Below are 24,929 nucleotides of genomic sequence, written 5' to 3'. Positions count from 1 at the left end.
AACCACGTTGCCCTGTATCCATGCTCATTGCTGAAGAAAAAGCATGTTAAAGCATGTTTAAAGTTTACTGAACAACATTTAGATAAGCCTGTGAAATACTGGAAGAAAATCTGTGAAAATCGCCGTGATGTGGGACTGTTTTTTATCGTACGGTACTGGCACGTTTCATATAATCAAAGGAAGGATGGAAAAATATACCGAGACATTTTTGATAAAGATCTGCTGCCATCTGATGAAGATGAAATGCAGACAATGATCCCAACTACACAGCCAAGGAAACTCTCAGTTTGTTTCAGAGGAAGAAAATAAAGCTGCTAGAATGACTCAGCCAATCACCTGACCTGAATTCAATTGGAAATCTATAGAAAGAACTAAAGATCAGAGTTCAGAAGGGGCTCACGGAACCTTCGGGATATGAAGACTGTGTGGAACAATGGGCCAAAATCACACCTGAGCACAGCATACGACTAGTTTCTCCATACAGGAGGCATCAAGAAGCTGTCATCACCAACAAAGACTTTTGTGCAAAGTGTTGAATAAATTTCAGTAAGCGTGTTCAATACTTTTTCCCTGTGTCATTTCTCAGTTTTATACACAGTTTATGTATATCTGTGGTTTCATTTCTTTGCATGTGTGGATGTGATCGGTTGTTACTGACATCTGGTGAGAATTTCACATCAATAACACCTTTAGAAATATGTTTACTTAGAAAAGTGGTGACGTGTTCAAAACCTATTTTAACCGCTGTACTTTTTTTGATTGTTTGAAAATTAGCTACTCTGCCTTGTTCGCTTGTTATCCTCCAAAAATAGGGTGCTGTCTTGAGCAATAGTGCTTCAGACTTTCTGAAGGTGTCCCTGGACTTTGAGTGGCTCCAAAGTCTCATTAGAAATAGTCTCAGCGTAAGGAAGCTATAAAGAAGTCATTCTTAAGATAGGAAAGCAAGGAGAAAAGACTGCTATGTACTAAATTACACAAATATTATAAGGTGAAGGTATATTGCAACAAAACTGTGACAGACAACAGAAAAAAAAACAACACAAAAAATGTTTTTTAGGTCATTAAAGAAACCTGGAGAGCTAATCCTGAAGACTACTTAAAGAATTGGCTACTCTAACATGTCAAAGAATAGGCGGTCATACCAAAGATTTTTGGATCATTCAAATTCTGTTTTTGTTGTTTGTGCTGTATTTCCATGTAGCTTTGTCCAGGTCTCCATAAATCACTGCATCTATTTCCCATTTTCCTAGAAAACCATGACAACAGCACATGACTGCACATGACTTTGCATGTGTAACATTTAAGTAACTCCTGTAAGACTGAAAATGAATTAATACTTGGGGCATAATATAGCATTCCTGTTTATTTCATAGCTTTTGTTGCATAGTTAGAGTGTGTGTTGCACTGCTGCATATAGTATTTTCAAAAAGTTATCCATCTCCCACTTTTGCTACTTTAATTGTACATTTTTTCTTGAAAATTAATCAATGAATGAATCTTTGGAATTCTAGGCAATCGTTCGCAGTACTAATACGATGGATATTTGAGTCATGTGAAAAATAATTTCTCACAGGCTTCTATGCAGTCCTGTGAAAAAATACCTACAACCCATGATTCAGTACTTGTAAAACCACATTTAGCAGCAATAACTTGAAGTAATCACTTTCTGTATGACTTTATCGGTTTCTTGCATTGCTGTGGAGGAATTTTGGCCTACTCATCTTTACAATGTTGGTTCATTGTAAAAGTCGCCTTGAGGCGACTTTTGTTGTGATTTGGCGCTATATAAATAAAATTGAATTGAAATTGAAATTGAATTCAGTGCATTGAGGTTTGTGGGCATTTGTTTTTGCACAGCCTTCTCAAAGTGCCACTACAATATTTTTATCTGGCTGAGGTCTGGACTTTGACTGTGTCATTGTAACACTTTGAGTCTTTTTTTTTTTTCATTTATTCTGTTGGAGATTTGCTGCTGTTCTTATATTTATTGTCCTGTTGCATGATCCGGTTTCAGCCAAGCTTCAGCTGTCAGACAATTGGCTTCTCAATTGACTCGAGAATACTTTGGTATACAGACGAGTTCTTAGTCAACTTAATGACTGCAAGGTGGCCAAGTCTTGTGGCTGCAAAACAAGCCCAATCACTATCAGCAGTTTCACCGTGTCTTCTGTGTGAAACAGGAAAGATAGTAATGCGAGGAAAATAATATCTTACTGTTCATATAAGATAAAGCAGGGATTAAACGCTTTTATTAGAAGTAGAACAAAAACAAGAGAACAGTTAAAACTAAATAAAGAAAAAACAACTACAACTATTTATTCTATGAAGGATTCCACTGGGAACATTACTCATGATCCACAACAAATAAATAAATCTTGTAGTCTTTTATGAAGCTTTATACTCCACACAGATGAATCCTTCCAGCGCTGACATTGCAGAAGATAAATCTACCGAAACTACATGACAGATTGTGGATCTGGATTCACCTCTTTCAATGTCCAAAATTCCCAGAAGCCCCACAGCATCTCCCAAACAACAAAGCCCCAGGTCCACATGGTTTTCCAGCAGAGTTTTACAAAGATTCTGGCCTACACTTGCACCTATTTTTTTTTTCAGTCATCACCAAACCCTCACTCCTCCACCGTTGTGCTTGATAGTTGGTGCGAGGTATTTGTGCTGATATGATTTGTTTGTTTTTTGCCATATCTGAGTATCATGGCCTAACATCTCCACTTTGAATTTGTGAGACCTTCTCATGGCAACACTTCTAAACAAGCTGTACTTGTTCATTCTTTTTCTATTTGTACTGTCATGAACTTTAACATTTGTTCATGCTAACTAGGCAGAGTCTGAGATGTAGTTGATGGACTGTTGCAGTTTCTCTGAGCATTGCACTTTGGCAAGAATGTGGCATTCTTTTAACACACACCTGAATGCTCCAGACCAGGAAACTGCCAAAATATCTGCTTTTATAGAGGTGCTCACACTTGCTGATGATCATTTAATCAACCGCATTTGATTAGCAGCAACTAGCTAATACTTGCCCTCTTAATTCCTATGGAAACGGTAAGAGTTTACTTAAGTTTTATATGTCTGCAAAAACTTTTTTAACATGACTGCATATTATTCTACCGTAGTGCATTGTTGGCAATAAAGACAAGTCATGTGGTTTAGTGGTTTACAACCTGCAAGTTTTCATTCCAATCAAATAAGACAGGAAGTGACAGCTTATCTCTCCCTCAGTACTCTAAAACAAGGAATCAGCAAATGTGTTGTGCAATCTTGTTTAGCAGGCTTACACAAGATAACATAAAACAATCAGCTGTTCAGCATAAATGAGAAAGAAATGTTGAACATTAAAATAAGACAAGGTTGTGAAAAGTATTTGCTCCCTTCTTGATTTATTTTATTTATTTATTTATTTGCCTTTTTGTCACTCTTGCATGTTGCAGATCATCAAACAAAATTTAATATTAGACAAAGATAACCCGAGTAAATACAAAATGCAGTTTTTAAATGATGATTTTATTTATTAAGGGGAAAGACTAAACAAACCTGGTCCTATGTGATAAAGTCGTCGGCCTTTGTTTTACCACCCTCGGTAGCAAGAACACCAGAGGAAAAAAGTAATAAACATCCATCAGTCTGCAAAGGATCACAAAGACATTTCTAAGGCTTTGGGACTCTGGTGAACCACAGTGATACTAGGACTCATTACATCTGGTGTAAAGCTACAACAGCATTTAATAAAAAGAATATCAGTCAAAGCAGTCAAACATGGTGGTGGTAGCATGGCAGTCTGGGGTGATTTGCTGCTTCAGGACCTGGACGATTTGCTGTAATTGATGCAATGAATTCTGCTCACTACCAGTAAATCCTGAGGGAGAATGTCCAGCCATCAGATCATGCTCTGAAGTGCAGCTGGGTTTTGCAGCAGGACAATCATAAAACACACCAACAAGTTCAGCTCTGAATGGCTCAAAAAGGACAAAATTGAGATTTTGGAGTGGCCTAGTCAAAGTCTCAACTTAAAACCATTTGAGATGCTTTGGCATGACTTTAAACGGGTCGTTTAAGCTCAGAAACCCTCCAATGTGGGTGAATAAAAACATTTCTGCAAAGAAGAGTGGACAGATTGGACTCCAATCCAATGCTTTTGTGAAAGACTCACAAAATTGCAGTTCTTGCTACCAAGGGTGGCAAAACCAGGTATTAGGTTTAGGGGGTGAGTGCAGGGTAAGGTAGGTGTGTTTATTTTTTCTGGTAATAAATGAAATAATTATTTAAAACTTGCATTTTGTGTCTATTTGAGGTTATCTGTAATATTAAAATAATAGAAGAAATCAGAAAAAAGCTAAATATTTTTACAGCACTATATGTGTACATGTCTGATAAAATGCTGTACGTATTTATAATTATAATGTCTTTATTTCTGGATTCCTCTGTAGAATCATAACTAAAATTGTGGGAAAAAAATACATTTATATTTCTCAATAGTGGTTGGGTCCAGTGCCTCTCATCCTTTAACTCCTGCCGTTTGCAAAGTTTGCAGCATCATTTAAATGCAATCACTGGCACTCTTTGTCTGTTAAGATAAAACAGAAAGGGTTTAGTAGAAAATAAAGGGATTAAGAATGCGTTTTAATCAACAACGACATTGTTTCATTCAATGCGTTGAATGGAAACGAGAGTAAACACTTTCGGTGACGCCTCCGGCAGGTCACGTTGCATGGCCGTGTCCCGTGACGCTGCCAGGGGGCGGGTTATCACCAACAGAGTCGGTCTGTGGAGCTAACCTCACAGAGAGGATCGGAGCCCGAGTGTTGTTTTGAATTTGCTGGAAGACGCCGATTTGGAGAGGGGTAGTGCCTGTGAATAAGATGGCGGATGTAGGAGGCGATGAAACGCGGCCCGTTCTCCCTTCGGCATCCCGTAACGGTCCGGTTGTCGGTTCGTCGGCTGGCACCGCGGGCCACGGCGCAGCAATGGTCACATCGGGACCGCGGATGGTCAGGATCGTCAAGTCGGAGTCCGGCTACGGGTTTAATGTCCGCGGTCAAGTGAGCGAAGGAGGACAGCTTCGGAGCATCAACGGGGAGCTGTACGCCCCTCTTCAGCATGTCAGCGCTGTTTTACCCGGAGGTGCTGCGGACCGAGCCGGGATAGTGAAGGGTGACAGGATCCTGGAGGTGTAAGTCAGCTTCTGTCCCTTCCAGTTAGGACGCGGAGTTAGCAATTGGAGCTAGCTACCCAGTTTAGCCTGTGTGGATCCAGTTTCAAGCATGTGTTATTCCGTCTTCGAGGTTTGCTTCTTGTTGCCATTAAAGTAACTCACTAGTTTATTAATTATTCAGCTTTGGAGCGTTTTGACCTGAGTAAATATTTAAGGCTTTAGCTCCGGTGAGATAACTAGAAAGCTAACCAGCTTACATAAGTTGGACAACAGCCTGTGCATGTTGATTAGCTGTAGCTCGCTAGCGAGCCAGGTAGCTAATGTGTTTGGCTAGCTCCTTGCTCAGTGTCAGCTCCAGCGGGAGATGTAGGACGACATTTAGACGACAGTCCACTTTCCACTGCGTTGTCATATGCATAATAGTGTTGATATGTGTTCTTAGCCTGTGAAATGACAGAGGATGGCAGTGTTGTCACTCAAATTCAGCATCATATGACAGGAGTGTGTGGTCTTACTTGCTTTCACTAGCTAGCATTCGCACCAGCCGTGCTGTTTACATGGGAAGTTTGAGGTGCTTTCTATTGATTTTTAGGGTTTGCTTTTGTTCTATCGCTATATGTAACCTCGAGTGGGTTTGATATACGTGAAGAGATCATTTTAGAAGTGCTTTTATGTTATCTATCGTGCCAGCATTCGTCAAGTCTGCTTTCAAGTCTCTTTCCATTTATCAGCGTTCGGTGAAACACTGCTTCCCTTTGAGTCATAGCTGGCATTTAAATGTAACAGGAAATGTGTCCATACACAGAACCTGTAATAATGTCAGCCAAGTGAACAAATCTACAAGCAGGAATGTAAAGCCCTGGCCTTCAGTAAAACCTGAAGTGTTAATGGTAATAGAGCAGTTCTTACAAACTTTTTTGCTTACGTTTAAAATCAGTGTTTAGTTAGTGTGAGTAGTGTTGATGTCACTTGACAGTGGAGCAATAAAGCTGTCTTAGAAAAAGGAAGAACAGAAACGGTAAAGAAGGAACACTGCTCTCACTTCCATTTGCTGAGGCATCAGCATGTTGTTTTCCGTTGGGTTTTTTTTATTTTTTTTTGTTTTTTTTACTCATTAGTTCTTTCTGCTGTCATATGATAGCGGCAATACTTATCATGTGACCTGTTAACCCGTTTGACCATTTTGCAAAAAAAAAAGCCTCATAACTGGACTTCAGCCGGTTAAATATGTTAGTTGTCAGCATTTTACTTAGCAAACAAAGAAAGCCAGCAATGTACTTTATTTACAGTAAGCAGCTCAGGTGGTGTTTCTTGTCTGAGTGTATCACTACTGCCTGAGTGAGCATAGTTGTTTTGTTTTTTTCATGATTTCCTTAAAAGACAAGAAAAAGGGGAAACAAATAAAAATGACCTTGCTTCGCCCTTGTGTGTGTTTTTAGAAGATAATGCTGTGTTCAGTAAAGTTCAACTTGTAAAACATTATATAACCAGGAAGTGAAACTAGTGATCGACAACCTCTTTTGCGAGAGCATCCTGGGCCCACATAAGCACCGTTAACCTGGTACGGTTTTCTGAGGTGGGAGAAACCAGAGCAGCTGGGGAAAAACCCACAGAATCATGGGCAGAACATGAAAACTCCCCACGGGTTTGAACCTATGACTCTGTACTCAGAGTGTAAACCACTGTGCCTCCCAGCTGCCAAATTAGGGGATCAGTTGAGTGTTAATCAGTGAGCTTTTATCAGTTTTCACCAGCGACTTTATTTTACAGTAAAGAGTAACAAGTGGAATGGCTGATAAAAAATATAATTAATAACAGTAAAAGCCTGCAAGACACACATATCTGCTTGCATATAATTATTTTATATTATTATTTCTTTATTATTGTTAGTATTATTTTTAGCTCTGAGTAATATTTCATCAAACAGTTTCACTAAGCAATTAAAAGTATTAATACTGTTTTTATTTCTGCCTTAGCCAAATTTACATTGTAGTCATGACGACAGTTTCACCCTTTTGGTTCTGTCCCACCCTTAATTTGGCTTTTCACTCAAACAACTCAGATTAGCTCCCCCCATCACCCCACTCCAAATCTTCTTCTGTTAACTATTATGTACACCCCTTCTTTTTCTGTATGTTTAACTTCCTATTTTAAGTCAGTGACACTACACAGATAAATGCTACGTCTAACATGGCAATCAATGGGCAGGCCTACGCCTACACTTTTCTTCGCCCCCTCCTTTTCAGTGTCTGTCCCACAGTTTCTCATTGGAAGATTAGCAAAGACACCTGATGCTTGTGCCATCTGCTCTCAGCGAAGTCAAAAAGGCACCAGGAGAAAAAGGACATGGGAGCCAACCTAATTGCTTAAGCCTCACAGCCTTGTGTTAGTAAATGGGGAACAATGGGCTAATATTACCAGACAGTATGTTAGGACAGTGCGTACATTAGCAGCTAAAAGAGTACCAGTTTTATTCGAATGATGTATAGATTATACTGTGTTACTGTAATCCCAGCTGCATTGATCTGTAGCAGTAGTGACTGCATTAAGTGCATCAGTTATCAGCTGCGACATAACCAGCCCGCACCAAGTGCAGTTTATCTATCAGTGTGGTCGTTTCTCACATTCCAAATCCCTTCGGTCAAAGCTTTTTTTAAAGTTTGTTTTGTACCAGTCTAGCTTTAAATTTAACTGCTTATAATAGTGACAGGTCCTTTTTTTCTTTTGGAAGATGCATTGATTTATTGTATAGAATTGGAATCTGGAGAGAGTTTAATATCTCTCCAGAGGTATTTTTAAATGCTTTGAATTGTATCCGTCATTCCCTTTTTTGTAGAGAGTTGAATGAACTTCCAATTCAAATATAGTCTGAATGTGTGAGAACAAGTCAGAGCTGCTTGTTCCTCCCCTTTGCCTCATGTTTCTCCTGCGCTCTTTCTCTCTTTTTTCTAGTAATGGCGTGAACGTGGAAGGTGCAACTCATAAGCAGGTGGTGGACCTGATCCGTGCTGGGGAGAAGGAGCTGGTTCTGGCTGTGCTGTCTGTTCCACCTCAGGAGGCTGACGGTTTGGAAGGAGGAGAGGAAGTCCAGCCCAACTACGACTACAGTGACAAGCAGGCCGTGCCCATTTCTATTCCCACATACAAGCACGTAGAACAGCACTCCGAGAGGTTTGTGGTAAGTGCTGATTTGACAGTTGACATGTTTCCGCCTGGGACTGGGCTTCTCTGGAAGGGTGGAGAGGGCGGCCACGAGTGTGTGTGTTTGCCTGATTTTTAAAATACTTTTGGACCTGTCCGTCTTCAGTTTTAAGTGGAATAACATGTTTGAGCTTAAGCGTTCGATCTAAAGACAGTTCTTAAAGATCTTTCAACCCATCTCACCTCAGGAGGTGGTCCGTCCTCCCAAGGCAGCTGTAGAGGCAACACTGTTACCTTAAATTCTTTCTTGAAAAAAACAAAACAGAAGAAACGGCTTCCTGTGGTTGCTCTAAACATGTTTTTTAATGCTGTGGTAGAAAGAAAACTTTTAACCCTCTGATGCAATCATTTCCTTCTCTCGGTCTTCTCTAAAGTTGCTTCATGTTTTGTTTTTTTTAATGCATCTAGGTATACAATGTGTATATGTCAGGGAGGCAGCTGTGTTCAAAACGCTATCGTGAGTTTGCCATCCTGCACCAGAACCTGAAAAGGGAATTCTCCAACTTCAACTTCCCAAAGCTTCCTGGTAAATGGCCCTTCTCCCTATCAGAACAGCAGCTGGATGCACGACGTAGAGGCTTGGAGGAATATCTCGAGCGAGGTAAGATGATTTGGACAGATCACTAGCTCTTCTGTCCCAGAAGAATTAAATGTATTTAAATATTGAATATGTAGTTAGGATGGAAAATACACCATGCACCCACTGTTATTAGTTTTCTAAATTACACAGTAAATCTAAACACTGGATTCATAGTGTTATTTAGCTGCCCTTTGTTTATTTTATTTACCTTGATTTAATATATTGCTCGCCATTTTTCTTTTCCCTTCCTATTCGTCTCTAGTGTGCTCTGTGCGGGTGATTGGGGAGAGTGACATCATGCAGGAGTTTCTCTCGGAATCAGATGAGGTATGCATCTCGTGCATTATTGTTATAGCAATGCGACTTTTTATTCTGGGTGTTGAAATATTGTGGGTTGAACTTTCTTTTCCTACCAAACTGTTAGGACTTGTGACTTTCTGAATTGGCACAGTGCTCAACAGTCCATTTTTTGTTTATTATATTATATTATATTATCAGATATGTACTATCTTAGTTAGAGATTTAATTTCCGAAGATGTTATTGTTTGTATTCCATAATTATAGGAATTCAAACTCAAAAATGGAGGGGGGGTTTCAGCATTGGATCTGACTCCAAGTCTCTTAAGCTGTATTTAAACTGTTCTGGCCCATTTTGAGAATCATTTAGTATCATTTAGCTTTCACTGGTTAAAGGGAGCTTAGTTGAGAGCTGTGTTGGCCAGTGACGCAGGCTGGAAATTGGTTACCTTGCTGGTGTTTTAAGGAAGTGCAGCAGCAAAACAAATACCAATACACTGATGTAATCCCACATTTAAAGAAGCGCAATTTGGGGGATTAAGACTTCTTGCCGATTGTAAGTCTTGTTTGGCTATGGCTTGTTGGTTTTTTGTTTGTGTTTTTTAATCCACAAGTACTTAGTGGTAACTTAGAACAAACAAAGGCTTGCATATTCAAACAAGCACGTACAAAGCCTCATTAATCCACTGGGGTAAACACAGCTCTACAGCTGTTCTCATTCTGTTTGGCTTCACTGTACAGAACTACAACGGCGTGTCAGATGTAGAACTGCGGATAGCCCTACCAGACAAGACCACCATCTCCGTCAGAGTCCGTAAGAACAGTACCACAGACCAGGTGTATCAGGTAAGACCACTCCCAGTTGTACAGCTATATTGTACAATATTTTCCATCAGTGTTTTTTTCCCCACAACTAACTGATGTTGTGTTGATCTTCTGTAGGCATTAGTGATGAAGGTTGGGATGGACAGTATTATGGCGAGCTACTTTGCTCTGTTTGAAGTTATCAACCACTCCTTTGGTAAGAGCTGCACGTGTGTTTGTTGCACTTCACACGGAAAGATGTCTGACCTTTTTTTCACATTCTCTCCTGTTTAATTTGCACATCCTGTTTCGGGGGTTTATGACATGACCACTAAAAATAAATAAAACCCTCTGAATTTAAATCACTGGGCCTCTGGGTATATGAGTAATCATGGGCAGCAAGGGCATGTATTTTGGTATAGGTTACTAGTATGTTGGGGGGTTTTTTTTAAGTAACAAACCCCGTTCATCACCCTTCTCCTTCTACTCGGTTTTTGTTGCAGTGCGGAAGCTGGCGCCTAACGAGTTTCCCCACAAGCTATATGTGCAGAACTACACGTCGGCCGTCCCGGGGACCTGCTTAGCACTCCGCAAATGGTTGTTCAGCTTCCAGGAGGAGGAGTTGCTCAGAGACAATCCGCTGGCACTGCACTACTGCTTTCACCAGGTAATAACAGTAATTGGATTCCTCTTGCCGTGGATTTCGGGGAGCTGAACACAGTGATTTGATTCAGAGTTTATTCTTCTGAGCTGAAAATGCTTAAACATATTGAGGGAAAGTTGGTCAATTACACTGCTGATTTACACTAAACTGATCATACTGGTCTCAGTGGCTTCATAGTGTAGTGGTTTACACATTGGCCTAACGAGCAAAAGATCCCTGGATTGGTCCTGACATGGAGGGAATGTTCAGGGCCAGACTTGAGCCTGGATCCCTGCTGCAGCCTTTAGCATAAAGGTCACTTGCTCAACCAGGTGAGCTACTGTGGCACCTGCTAGCTGCTTTCTCACTTTGTGATGACTGAATTATTTCTAGCTTAGGAGTATTTTCTGTTATAATTCTGGACACAGACTATAACAGAAACCTTTACCTATAATGTCACCCTAATAAAAGAGCGCTCGGAGATATCATACTTCTTCCGAGGCTGAAAAATTCCCTTCACAAGATGGGTGAATGGAGTCTCTGTCTTTTTTCCTTTTCCTGAGGACATCAAGATGATCCCCAGGTTCTTCTTCTTTCAGCTAAATATGCGTTTATGGAGATACGATGTGAAATGTCCATTTTTGCCTTGTCTTACAATGTTATTAAAATGTCTGGATCCAGATCTGGGTCGACACCCAAAGTTAATAATTTCTCAGCTGGTCAAAGCCCCACCTCGGGTCAGTTTTCATGCAAATACATCCACAAAAACCTCCAGTTTTTCAAGTAGAAGAGGTGAACTTGAGAAAAATACTCCTCATTTAAATTCACTAAAATTAGCTTCAGTACCCACCTACAGGCTGTCCACTGACCAGTAAAGGTCACTAGCTGAAGCATGATAAGCATGCAAAGTTCAGCAGTGACCCATTAAAGCGTGCCTCATGAAAAAGAATCACACCAGTGTGTGCGAACCTGCAATAACTCCATGACTTTTGTGGGGTTTGTCCAAGGGGGCAAAGCTGGGAACACAATGGTGACATATCACCCACTAAGCTGGTAAAGATTGTTATATCAGTGAAAAGCTGTTTTTTACACACACAGTTATGAAGTACACTTTCATTTATTTGTACCTGGCAAATATAACTCTAATATTCTCACACTCTCAGAAGACAGCTGAGAGAGAGGCTGAACAGTTGGTGCACAGCTGCCTGCTGCAGCCAGAAATGACGCTGTGAGACGAGAGTGAACCAAAGCATTAAAGTTATGGGCTAGGAGGCTGAAAGTCATTCAATAAAATATATAGAAATGCATTGTGACTGCCTAAAAGTGCACATACGTAATTTTTACGGTCATTGTTTGAATTTTCTCACACAAGGGAGAATGCCTTCATGATGAATGGCCTTAATGTATATATGTGTTTATATTTTATGACCTTAAATGATAAATGTTGTCTCCCCATCCCCTCTCCCTGTTCGTGTAGGCACTGGATGATGTGAAGAAGGGATTCATAAAAACAGAGGACAAATCCTACCAGCTGCAGAAACTGGCAGAGCAGCGCAAGATGGCCACGGTCAGTACCACAGACCAGTCTTTGTTCAGGAAGGGGATTGGAATAAGTACACTTTGTGCCTGCTGACCAGCGCTATCACCAAAACACTACCAAATAAAAATGGACAGTCTCAGAAGCCTTTCACACTTCAGAATTCTTCCCTCTGTGGTGTAAAGAGAGATAAAGGAATTGGGTGTATTTGAATATTTGTTGAACATTAACTGAAAGTGGCATGTGTGTAAATTTGGATGACATTCGCAGCTATGTTACTGCTTTCACGCAGCATTTCTGAGGCTTTGAATGTCAGCCTTAGAAGGAAAAAGGTTCATTTATTTGTTCATTCACGTGTCGACAAGCAATCTAATAGCTCCAAATGTTAGGAAGTATTCAGCATGGTTTTCTAAACTTAAAACGAAATAAAAAGCAGAAAAATTACATATACTTTACTTGGATCTACAGCCGTGTTTGTATGACAGAGACACGTGGACGTGAGTGCAGTGTTATAGTTCATCCACATTGTGAGTCAGTCTTCACAGCTCAAACTGCAAGCTCTTCTGAGACCGTCAGCTCAAATGTGTTAACAATAAAAAAACAGCATTGTCACATCAGTAATGAGATTTCTCATAAGTTAACTTCTTTCCTTAGTGTGTTCTGTGGAGGAAAATAAAGTTGACTGTTACTTTTCCTCTATAATACCGTAGTACCTGAGTCTATTGCGGACATGCGAGGGCTACAACGAGGTGGTCTTCCCCCACTGCTCTTGTGACTCCAGAAGGAAGGGCCACGTCATCACAGCGATCAGCATCAATCACTTCAAGTTGCATGCTTGCACTGAGGACGGCACGCTGGAGGTGAGCATTTAAATAGATAACGTTTTATATTTTTAAGCTAAACGTCAATGCAGTGCTCCCTCGCTAGTACGCGGTTCACCTTTTGCGGCCTCGCTGTTTCGCAGATTTTTTTTGGTGCAATTTTGCATGCTTTGTTTTTTTTGTTTGTTTGTTTTTTTACAGCGCATTGTGTTCTGCGTCCTGATTGGCTGTAGAGCATTGTCAGTCAATCTCGTGCCGTATCTCCTGCACAGTACAGAATGTCAAATTTACATACATCTTCGATCGCTAGCAGTGTGACTCTGAAGTGTTGTACTGTATGTTTGTAAGTTTTCTCCCCAACACGCAACACTGTCGACGAAATGTTGTCACCTTCGGGTGCCTTTGGTTTCATTCTATAATACTGGACTTATTTTTCTACAAGGTTTGAACTTTGAGAGTGTTTAAACAAGAGATAGAAATGTGAACATGTTCATGCCTGTCTGAGAAAAGTGTATAAAGTGTGTAGTGGGGTTTTTTACAGCCTTATAACATCTATAATTATTGTAAAAAATAAAGTTGGCTACTTCGCGGATTTCACTTATTGCGGGTTATTTTTAGAACGCAACTCCCGCGATAAACGAGGGACCACTGTATAGATTTCTGTGCATGGAGCTTAACTTCTATCATCTCTTGTTTCTCTCTCAGAACCAGGTAATAGCTTTTGAGTGGGGGGAGATGCAGCGCTGGGACACGGACGAGGAGGGGATGGCTTTCTGCTTTGAGTATGCCAGAGGAGAAAAGAAACCTCGCTGGGTCAAGATCTTCACTCCGTATGTAAGTGTACACTCAAGTGTGCCATTCTCTGGTTTTTTTGTTGTGTTAGCAGCTTTTAGAGTGACACACCTTGATGAGAACAAACGCTTAATAAATAGGAAAATCCCCGATTTATTAATCAACCCACTTTCCTTCACGTGTAATAAAATCTTTAGTAATGAGAAGCAGGAAAAGTAAACAGAAACATGACTTTTACACAGTGACTCTCCTAATTGTGGTGTATTAGAAGCCTGGATTACAATAACGTCTACTTTTTCCTCCCAGTTCAACTACATGCACGAGTGCTTTGAGCGGATCTTTTGTGAGCTGAAGTGGAGGAAACAGGTAAGAACCACTCCTTTCCTCTTTCATTCTGGGAAGCATGCAACTCTATGCCAGCTTCGGTTTTCTAAACATAGCCTGTTCTTGTATTCTATTTAAATCCAGGAGCCTTTCTTTAGTCTTTGCTTTAAAATGATTAGTCTTATATTTCTGGTGTATTGATTTCTTTGCTCTCAGGTTGAGGAAGAAGCGTCTGATAAAGACAACAAAAACTGCAGCAACAACGGTAAGCAGTAAGCGTTTGTTTGTGCTCCTTTTTGCCCTCAATTCAAAGAGATAAACAGCATCACTGAAAGATTAGAGCCTCCAATTTGATCAGAGGCAAATCATAAAGAAATTTGCATTCAGATCTGGTACAGAGTTATGTTTTGATTGATGGCACACATCAGGCGGCATGAATTATGCAAAAAACAAAGGAATCCAATATGACAGAAGTTAAAATGTCAAGGGCAGGGATAAGATTTAATGCATGCTTTTATTTTTGTGCATTATGGTAAAAGTTTACGTGAAATGTAATGAAATATGGACAAGAGACCACAAAGGCAGGAGGATAACAGACAGCTGAGGCCTGAGAAAGCTGAGGACATTCAGATAAGAGGCCTTCAGGATGCTGCACGGGGACTGTGCAGTAATTAATTCACACCGTCTTCAAACTTCCTCCTATTCTGAATCGTCTTATCTATGTTGCAGAGTTTCTGCCTCCTCTGGAGACGCAGCAGAAGGGATGGCGCCACCTAGGGGGAGAGATTGCAACTTCCTAAAGCCGTCACTTGTCATCACTTGAACTAAAACTGGTCCACTTGCATCATCACAGCCACCCCAGAGAGAGCCCATCGACAAACACAGTACTGAGTGACAGACTCGAGGCGAACCCTGCCCCAAAAACAAACTGGAAGTGACCGACTTGGGAAATTGGATTATTAACACTTGCCGAACCCAGGGACACACACACATGTAGACACACACATGAAAACAGTAGGAAGAGCATCGAAAGAAGATAAACAAGAGCCAACTTTCACGTCACTTATTAGATCCTCCATAGTGTAACTGTTGTTTTCCTCCATGCATCTGCCCCATGATGTGAGGCAAGACATGAGAGAATTCTCACCACAGCGTGTGATTGGTCAGGGTCACCACAGCGCGAAGGGAGCGCCGCAGTGAAACGCCGCTTGTCGAGAGAGCTGACAGTCCAGAATTGAGGTTGCGACGTTCGGTTTTTCCAACAGGACCCATCCAGATCCCGCGGCGGTGACCTTGTCTGCTGAACTGAGCTGAGATGAAAATAATAATGGAGGGAAACAGAAAAAAGTTCGGTGGTTCTTTCACGGTTGTGATAAAGGACGAAAGTAAAATCATCCTTTACGCCGATGCTGGACATTAACACAGAAGTTGTGTTTTATGTCTCTGGAGTCCTCTGTTTCATCAGAAATCATAAACGGCACAAATGTAACTACATGAAACGGATGTTGAGAGAATGTGTTTGTAATTATTTGTATGTTTAACAATCTTACTTCTGATAAAATATAGATTAATATAAGAGCTGTAATAACTGGTTTCTTGAGATAACACAGTGAAACGCTAACTGAATTTCATTCGAGATGCTATAACTAATTTCCATTTTTCACCTTGACTACAGAGCAACATCTGTTGGCAGTCAGCCCGTTAATGTTAGTATGGCTACCCCCCCCCCCCCCCAGTGTGTGTTTTGTTGTGGTGAATTTTGCAGGGCTTGGAAGCTGAGGAGAGGAGGCGTTCTCATTTTTAGCTCTGTGCAGGAGTAATTTCTGGAACAAAAGGTTGACGGGCCAAAGCGTTTGTTTGTTTGTTTTAAATTTCACACCTTTATATGTGGGCTGTCTTGTCGACAGATTGTCAAGGCGAACAGGGAGTTTTGATTGTAATGCCTGCAGTTACCTGAGCAGGCAGCAGGGAGCAGCAGAGCATACATATGAGGAGTCTTCTCAGACTTTCCTAAAGACCGATGCCTCTGGCTCTGTAACTCACCCAAAAGTATCACTCCACTGCAATTTGTCCATTAACCAAGAGTCAGGAGGATAGATGGGGTGTGTGCACGTGTGCTGCAGAAAGTAGATGGTGCATAAGGTTGTGTGAGCCATCAGCATACATAGCAGTGCAGTCATCTGTCCCCCTCCTGCTGCACCTAAATGAATACAGTATTAGTTGTGTATGTGTCAATGTAATATAATATAATTTCGTGATTATTTTACAGTTCAGGTTTACTTGTGTTTCTCTTTATCTCTGTCAAAGTCGGATTTTACTCTTCTCTCACCTGAAATATGTAGAAAGCAGATTTACATGTTGACAAGAAAGAAAAATCACAGATTCTTTCCATACATGTATTGATTTAAGTTTTGTTTAATCTTACCAAGGGCTACTAGTTTATCTTGGCATTGGGTGGGGAAAAAAGCCAAAAAAAACCCTGAAACTGACACTAATTTTTGGAGCGCGGGTACAAGTTTTCCTTTACGCTGAAGTTGAAATTAGTTGAAACAGTTCAAATTAGGTTTCGGCTATATAATTGTTCATTTTAGGCCTAGGTTTTAGCCGTATATTTGTTCTCAGTCGGTTACCTTGGGGCATGTTTGTGTGCTGTGCCAGAGTGTGTCCTCTGTGTTTATCATTGACATTGCTGATAAGCTTTTAGGCTCTGATTGGCCGCGTCTGATGAGCTGCCGGTGTCAGAGCCAGCAAATGAAGATGGGGGTTTTGTATCTGTACGACAGCAGAGACGCCAGACAGATGGAGACAAATGGGGAAGCGTCTCCTATTGTCTAGCAAACATTCCTTGCCGCTCACATGCTTTTTCAGCGTAGCGCACATACGCGCACCCCCCCACCCCCAATGCCACCAGTCCAGCTCCCTGCTACTCTCACAAAACTGTTGCAGCCGCACAAAATATTTTAATTGCAGCCCAATTGTTGCTTCTGAGCACAGGCCTCAGTTATACAGGAGTTTATAGAAATACATACCTCAGTGTAGTATCATGTTTGTTTGTTCTTTGCAACACATCACAAGTAGCTGGAATAAGAGGGGGGAAAAACTGCAATGCAGGATGGGCATTTTGACAGGCAGAGTAATAGGCAATTTAGAGATGGATGACATAAGAATCAAAGCTATTCAACCATGATGGGGGTTTTTTTTTTTTTTTTTATTTTGGGGTGGGGGGTATAAGCTAGATTGTGTGCTTGCGTGCAGGTTTGTCTGTCCTCTGCTCGTACTCTCTCCAGGTTGGTCTCCCGTCAGCGCAGGAGATGCGGTTGCCGTGGCAGCACCACGTTGTCTCCACACGCTCAGTGCAGCCTCTGTTCCTTTTATTCCTGTCAGCCAACTGACTCGGTCCTCCCAATAATGTATTCAAAGCGGTGTGTTTTTACTGTTTGATGTTTGTTCTCTGTCCCCGTGGCTCGTGCTGCTGTGAATAGGCTTTTAGAAAGCTGCTGTTTTCCCTGTGTTTTTTGTTTAGTTGTTTTTTTGTTTTTGTTTTTTTCCTTTTCTTTTCTCGCTGGTTCGGTTTGTCTTGTCTGCACCAGATGCCATCTTAAGCTCAGTCACAGGCAGGTGTGTGTACCCTGTGAGCTGTTGTCCGTTGGAGACGTTTCTTCTGCGAGCTAAATGTCATAGAAAGCAGCGCGTAGGTGACAGCTAAGAGATGAAGGGAATGTTAAGAAGCATGTCTTTGTACAGTCGATCTGTGTTACTTTCTGTTTGTCAGCGTATTTGCGGTGCCGTGGCCCACCTGGGCTTCAAAGTGAGTATTTAATTATGAAGATGAGATAAAATTTTCACACAGTGCTTAAGCTTTTAACATCCAGCAGGTCACCGGGGACCTGGTTGCGATTTATCTGCATGTTAAACGAGCACATTTCCAGAACCATTAACATTCAGATTAATCCTCATACGTCATTTTTGTCCTCACGGTTCTCCCAATCTGCTTTTTTCCCCGCCATTTGGCTATGCTGTTGTCCCCGTTGTCCTAGCACTAGGTCACCAGCAACCGGGGTGGATTGTAAGAGGTTAACAGATGACGTGAATGCAAACGTGGTGATGGCAGAATAAAAAATGTCCATGCGTGGACTGCACACGAGGGCTCAGAAAGTTTGTCTTCATCACTAACCAGCACTGAAACGCTCATCTACATGATACTGTTGCTATAGTAACACATCAGTTTTCTGAGTCTTGTGTGCCAAATCAGTGCTGATTTTCATAACATCTTTCAGTGGCAGATAATATATGAAGGCCTGTTTGTTTGAACGCTGCAGCGTTTCGATTAATCTGTTTGAAGTTTTGATTTATTTTTTGTTTTTTTGACTTCGTCCAGAGGTTATGTTGGTGTCGTCAGCAGCATTTTTCTGTAAACTTGATGTCTTTGGACCTCTGGAATGCACATCTGGGTCAGAGCACATTAGCTGTAGGCTTGTCTGTTTTTAGCTGATGTGTCCTCCCTATGACTAATCTGAAGGGTGGATGTAATTGGTGTTCAAAAAGTGCTGGCCTCCATGTGATTAATTTCTCTTCATTGCTTACAGAGACGGGGGCTTTCCCATTGCAAGCTGACACCGACGTTGATTACAAATCTAAGCCTTGTTGCTATCTCCAGCATAACCTGTAAATAGCTGTTTTAAAAAGTAAAAGAATATTCTTCTGACAAAAAAATAATAATAATGCACTCTTGTTTCTCCAACTCAGAACTTTTTATTTATTTAAAAAAAAAAGAAACTATAAAGATTGGGAAAATTATAGTGTACAATGTTAGAGCCACCAGTGATCTTTTTTTTGTGTGTGTGTTTGTGTGCGCGTGTGTGAGTGTGTGTCGAGGAGGGGAACGTTTGTGAAACACACAGAGAAAAGGTGTTTAAAAGAGAAGCGGTGTCTCATTTACTGTATAAAGACATTAACACCTGAGGCTTAAAAAAAAAGGAAAAATGGAGAGTTTTATATCTAAAATTATCCAGGAAGGTTTACTAACCAGTGTAAGAAAAAGAGAAAAGTTTTGAAAATGTTGTGTAGAGTAATAAATTGTAACAATATTTTAAATAAAGTTATATATTGGGAAAATATCCTATTGATCTGCTTTCTTTTACTCCCCTCAAAACGTACACTCATCAGCATCAACTGTGCCCCGCTGGTGCTGGCTTGGACCCCCTTCTTTTTCATGGCACAGTTTCAGTAAGGCGCTGGAAACATTCCTGACATGATAGCATCACACAGTTGCTTCAGATTTGCAGTAGCCTGAGCTATTGATACAAAGCAGGATGCATCCATGCTTTAATGTGTGTACCTAATTCTGATCCTACCATCTGAATGTCACAGAAGAAATCAAGGTTCAGCACACCAGACAACATTTTTCTAATCTTCTATTAGCCATCTGCTTCAAAGTTTGACATACCGTGCGTTCATAGATGCTATTCTGCGTACCTTGTTTGTATCACGTGGTTATTAGAGTTCCCGTTGCCTTCCTACTAACTTGAAGCAGTCTGGACAATCTCCTGTGACGAGTGGCCTCAACAAGGCATTTTCACCGCCGCTTACTGGATATTTTCTGTTTTTCAGATCATTCTCTGTAAATCCTGGAGATGTTGTGTGGGAAAATCCCAGCAGATCAGCAGTTTCTGAGGTACTGAGATCAGACTGGCACCAACAACCATGCCACATTCTTCCCCATTCTGATGATCCGTTTGGACTTCAGTAGATTGTCTTCACCATGTCTATATGCCTACATGCACATAGTGGATGCCACAAGACTGGCTGATGTGATTTATAATAAAGAGTAGTTGAACAGGTATACCTAATAAAGTGGCTGGTGAGAGGATAAATTAGCTTCATGGAGTATTTTCACTTGCTGTTAAATGAAATGGCTCTCAGACCGTTCTAGCAGTGTACAGACTCTTCCTGTCTGGTAAGACCTCGCTAATGTGAAGACTGTCCACCTATAAAGACACAGCAGTGCTCATCTCAGACCGATTAACTTGTTGAGGAAAAATATGAGACCACTTGAGAGGCTTTAAATGTCTTCATATTTAGATTAGTCAAAATATTATTCAGGATATATTAACCACATCTATAAGCGTTTCTTTCCTGAGCTGCCCAGCATGCTGCTGTTTCAGGTACATTTCATTCATGCCTTTTATTCATCTCTCAGGCTTACATTAACTGCCCCATTTGGAGGAATAAAACCTGTAATTTTTTTGCGTGTGTGGGTGACATTTATGCAAATTCAGTTCAAACTGAGCCGCTGATTGTAAGTGGTAAGTTCAGAGCAAAACAGTTTGGCACAGAATGACTGAGTTAAGGGGCTGAAGCTGATCTGACAGCAATTTTTGTCTTTATATGCTGCAGTGGTTACAAAGTGAAGGCAGGCTGTTCACGACGAGGAACAAATGTGACAGTTTGCTGGCAGGAAACATTTCAACAGCTAAGGAGGTCTCGGATGAATAGGAAGTATAATGTCACAACTTTTTGGATTTATTTATAACTGTCTTGTGTGTTTGTCCTCATCTTTAAAAAAACAAACAAAAAAAACACACATTTGCCTCCAAATTAGCCTCAGGTTTGTAGGAACAGGAGAGGCCCTGTGCAGCATGTTACAAGTCCCAAGGCAGCCACTAACAAGTCCACAGGCACATTATTCTGGCAGAGAAACGAGCACAGTGACATTTTGATGGTCACATGCTGCTCAGATCTTAATGTTGTTCACTGTGCTCAACAGGAGCTGTCGAGGTCCGTTGGGAGGCAGGGGGAGCCTTGAGGTGAGGCATTATTCAGACCAAAAAATACAAGGTCTCTTAATGCACCCCGTGGAACGGAGCCCATAAAATGTTGTGTGTATTGGCACTGCTGAGGTGAAAATACTCATCTCATTAGAGCCATCTCACGGGGGCGCTACGTGCTGACTGCAGGCTGCCACCCCTACTTTACCACCTGCCCTCACGACTTCATTTTTCTTATGTCCACCTCCCCAGTTGGTAATGCTCGTTATCTATCACATTTTAATGCTGGCCTGCCATTAATCCTAATTAAGAATATATGAACTGCTACTGGCAGTTTACACAGAATATTTAATACTTAAAAAGATGATTATCTGTAGCCAAAGTGACCAACTGTGCTTGTCATTTAGCTCCGTAGCCTCCGATTTCCTTCTTCTAATCTGAATAATTGTCTTTATTATAGGCCTCATCTGATAATTAATTAAGTGTTGGAACTGACTCCCTAGCAAGCAGTATTATGAGGTTTTTGAAGGTCAAAGTTTATTGAGAGTAATATGCGGTACCTGAAGTTAATGATGGTGAAGATTCCTTAAAAACAAACACTGAGTTGATATTTTGTCAAGAAAATTCTCTAGTTTGACAGTCAAAGGTAAAAACATGTGCTCAAAGACTGTATGAAAGTACAGCGTTCTCTGTTGATATTATTTCTGTTTTATGACTTTTTATATTGCTGTGTTGTAGCACAAAGACATATACAGATAGTTATTTAGAATATTAAGAATTTTAAATAGAATAGAATTCAACTTTATTGTCACTGCACATGTCACAGGTACAAGGCAACGAAATGCAGTTTGCATCCATCCAGAAAGTGCTTTAGCCATGATACAGATATATTACAATATATATTAGCAATAATAATATATTAGTAAGTAAGTATATTACAGAAATGGGTCTATTATGGTATGTTATAATGTACACGGTATGAAGGTATGTTGTGAATATGCTATAAGTATGTACAGGCTGTAGTGGGTACAGGCTATGAACAGGATATAAATATGAAAAACTATACAGAAATGTGAACTATGCAAGTTATAAACAGTTGTAGAATTAAAAATTATCGTATTGTACAGAATGATTATTTATACAGAATTATACAGTAGTGCAGTTAAGATAAGTGAGATATGTGGATAATTTCTACAGAGTGGTTGTGAGTGGTGGTTCAGTCCATGTTATTATTGTGTGTATGAGGGTACAGTTGTCCATTGTGTGTGTGTGTAGGTGGTTGTGGGTGTTTGTATGTCCAGTCCATGTGTTTAATGTGAGTCAGAAGCTGTTCCGGTACCTGGTGGTCTTAGTCCGGAGGCTCCTGTAGCGCCTCCCAGAGGGCAGGAGGGTGAAGAGTCCATGTGATGGGTGACTGGGGTCTTTGATGATTTTCCCAGCCGTTTTCAGACACCGCTTCCTGTAGATGTCCTTTATGGCAGGAAGTGGTTCTCTGGCGATGTGCTGGGCAGTTTTCACAACCCTCTGCAACGCCTTCCAGTCCGAGGCAGAGCAGTTCCCGTACCAGACTGTTGTACAGTTGGTCAGGATGCTCTCGATAGTGCAGCGATTTCACCAGGATGTCTGAGGACAGGTGGGATTGTAGATGAGCAGCGGTTATCCAGCCGGACATGTTGGGGGCGGTTGGTCAGGAAGTCCAGTATCCATTTGCAGATGAGGGAACTGATGGCCAGGTCTGTCAGTTTCCTGATGCGTTGCGAGGGATGGATTGTACTGAACGCTGAACTGAAGTCTATAAACAGCATTCTGGCGTATGTGTTGTTGTTGTCCAGGTGTGAGAGGACAGAGTGCAGTGTGATGGAGACTGCATCCTCTGTGCTCCTGTTCTGACAGTATGTGAATTGGTGGCGGTCCAGGGTGGGGGGGGGAGACAGGATTTGAAGTGTGCTAGGACCAGCTGCTCTAAGCACTTTGTGATGATGGGGGTGAGTGCTACTGGGCGGTAGTCATTGAGGCAAGATGGGTTGGAGTTTTTGGGTATCGGGACGATGGAGGTGGATTTGAAGCAGGCCGGTACCACAGCATGGGCCAAGGACAGGTTGAATATGTCTGTCAGCACTCCTGCAAGCTCCCCAGAACACGCTCTGAGAACACGCCCGGGGATGCCATCAGGACCTGCAGCCTTGTGGACATTGATCCTGCTCAGCACCGCTCCTACATCGGTGGCGGAGAGAGTCAGAGGTTGGTGGCCTGGTGTCATGTCTGCTTTGGTTGTGGGGTTCCCTCGCTCAAAACGAGCATAAAAGTTGTTGAGCTCGCTGAGAAAGGAGACATCAGAGGATGCGGGGGAGGGTTTGGTGGTCCTGTAGTCTGTAATGGTCTGGAGTCCTTGCCACATGCGTTGGGGGTTGGAGTGGGAGAAGTGTTCTTCTACCTTCTTTTTGTAATGGTGTTTGGCTTTTTTGATGCCCTTCTTTAGATTAGCCCTGGCTGTGCTGTAGGCGTGTGCATCTCCTGACCTAATGGTGGTGTTGCGGGCCTTCAGGAGGAGACAAACATCCCGGTTCATCCAAGGCTTCTGGTTGGGGTACATGGTGATCCGTTTCTGGGTGGTAAATGGTAATGGTAAATGGACTGGTTCTTATATAGTGCTTTTAAGATAAGATAAGCTTTATTAGTCCAACAGGTGGGAAATTTGTTTTCTACTCATCTGAGCACTCAAAGCGCTTTATACAACTTGGGCGTTCACCCATTCACACAAGCACATTTTTCTAAGTGCTTTATAGCTAACATTCACACACACTCATACTCCGATGGATGCATCGGAGAGCAATTTGGGGTTAGTATCTTGCCCAAGGATATTTGGCATGCAGACTAGGGGAAGCCAGGAATCGAACCACCAACTTTCCAATCAGTAGATGACCTGCTCTACCACCTGAGCTACAGCCACCCTCAAAAAAATTTCACCGCCCAACGTGGGGCTCGAACCCACGACCCTGAGATTAAGAGTCTCATGCTCTACCGACTGAGCTAGCCAGGCGCTAGACACTGACACTGTCTGTAGTTTTGGAGATGTAATCCAGTACAGATGAGGCATACTGGTCCAGGTCTGTGTGGGTGAACGTATTCCAGTCCGTGTTTTTGAATCTGTCCTGGAGAACTGCGTCTGTCCCCTCTGGCCACACTCTAATTGTCCTCACAGCAGGTTTCACACGTTGGATGAGTGGTGAATACCAAGGTGTGAGGAACAGGGAGAGATGGTCCGATTGTCCAATGTAGGGGAGGGGTGTTGCTTTGTAGGCTCCAGCCAGGTTGGAATAAACATGGTCTACAGTCTTGTCCCCTCTGGTGTGACAGGAGACATGTTGGTGGAATCTGGGGAGGACTGTCTTTAAGTTTGTGTGGTTGAAGTCGCCAGCAACAATAGAGATTGACAGACAACGTGACTTTCGCGCATTGCATTGTAGGTACAAGTGGCAACAAAATCAAAACACTGCATCAAGCGCTAGCATTTCCAGCGCCGGTAATCATTAATTCTGCAGTTTTAATCCCTACTTGCATTTTATTTACCCCAAAAACAGTTATGTACAAAACGATGCACGGCAGGTCCATACAAAGACAGACTTGACGAAAAGGCAAAAAAAAGTATGAGGAAAAAAATCAAAGGAGTGAAAGGGTCAGACCCATACAAGCATACAGAGTGGAGTAAGGACGTTAGCGTGCTGCCCAACTTTCATCACGCACATTATTATTATTATATGGTCCTAAGTGTGAGTGCATACACTCACAAAATGTTTAGTAACTTCAGATCCCTGCAACAAGCCCAGGTCCAGTTTACTTTGGTGATTTGGACTATTCCATTTCACAGCTGTTGTTAGATTTTTTTTCTTTATCTCCTGTACAGGCCAACGCAATCTAATTGTCGTTTCAGGTTGTAGTGTTACACAACATTTTCGGATCTAATAAAAAAAAAAAGAGTTTCGTAATTCA

At 41.6% G+C, this 24,929-nt stretch overlaps 1 protein-coding gene and 1 non-coding gene across 2 annotated transcripts; one reads left to right on the top strand and one right to left on the bottom strand.

The window, feature by feature from the left end:
- The first annotated feature begins 4,787 nt into the window (after positions 1–4,787).
- snx27a (sorting nexin 27a) lies at positions 4,788–19,278 on the top strand. Its single transcript, XM_085346448.1, is given in 14 exon segments — positions 4,788–5,191; positions 8,126–8,351; positions 8,783–8,975; positions 9,217–9,281; positions 9,993–10,097; positions 10,194–10,272; positions 10,559–10,722; positions 12,176–12,265; positions 12,946–13,095; positions 13,762–13,890; positions 14,155–14,214; positions 14,389–14,437; positions 14,902–14,952; positions 14,955–19,278. Coding segments are annotated over 14 exon segments (1,713 nt in total). The 5' UTR covers positions 4,788–4,880; the 3' UTR covers positions 14,996–19,278.
- A 4,628-nt stretch (positions 19,279–23,906) lies between these two features.
- trnak-cuu (transfer RNA lysine (anticodon CUU)) lies at positions 23,907–23,979 on the bottom strand. Its single transcript has one exon. It is a non-coding gene; the product is annotated as a tRNA-Lys (tRNA).
- Positions 23,980–24,929: the final 950 nt, after the last annotated feature.

The sequence above is a fragment of the Diplotaxodon limnothrissa genome, linkage group LG22 (genome assembly GCF_057381915.1).
Source record: "Diplotaxodon limnothrissa isolate DT_005_m linkage group LG22, D_limnothrissa_male_GT1.1, whole genome shotgun sequence".
NCBI classification, from domain to species: domain Eukaryota; kingdom Metazoa; phylum Chordata; class Actinopteri; order Cichliformes; family Cichlidae; genus Diplotaxodon; species Diplotaxodon limnothrissa.
This window is presented reverse-complemented; position numbering and strand designations above follow the sequence as displayed.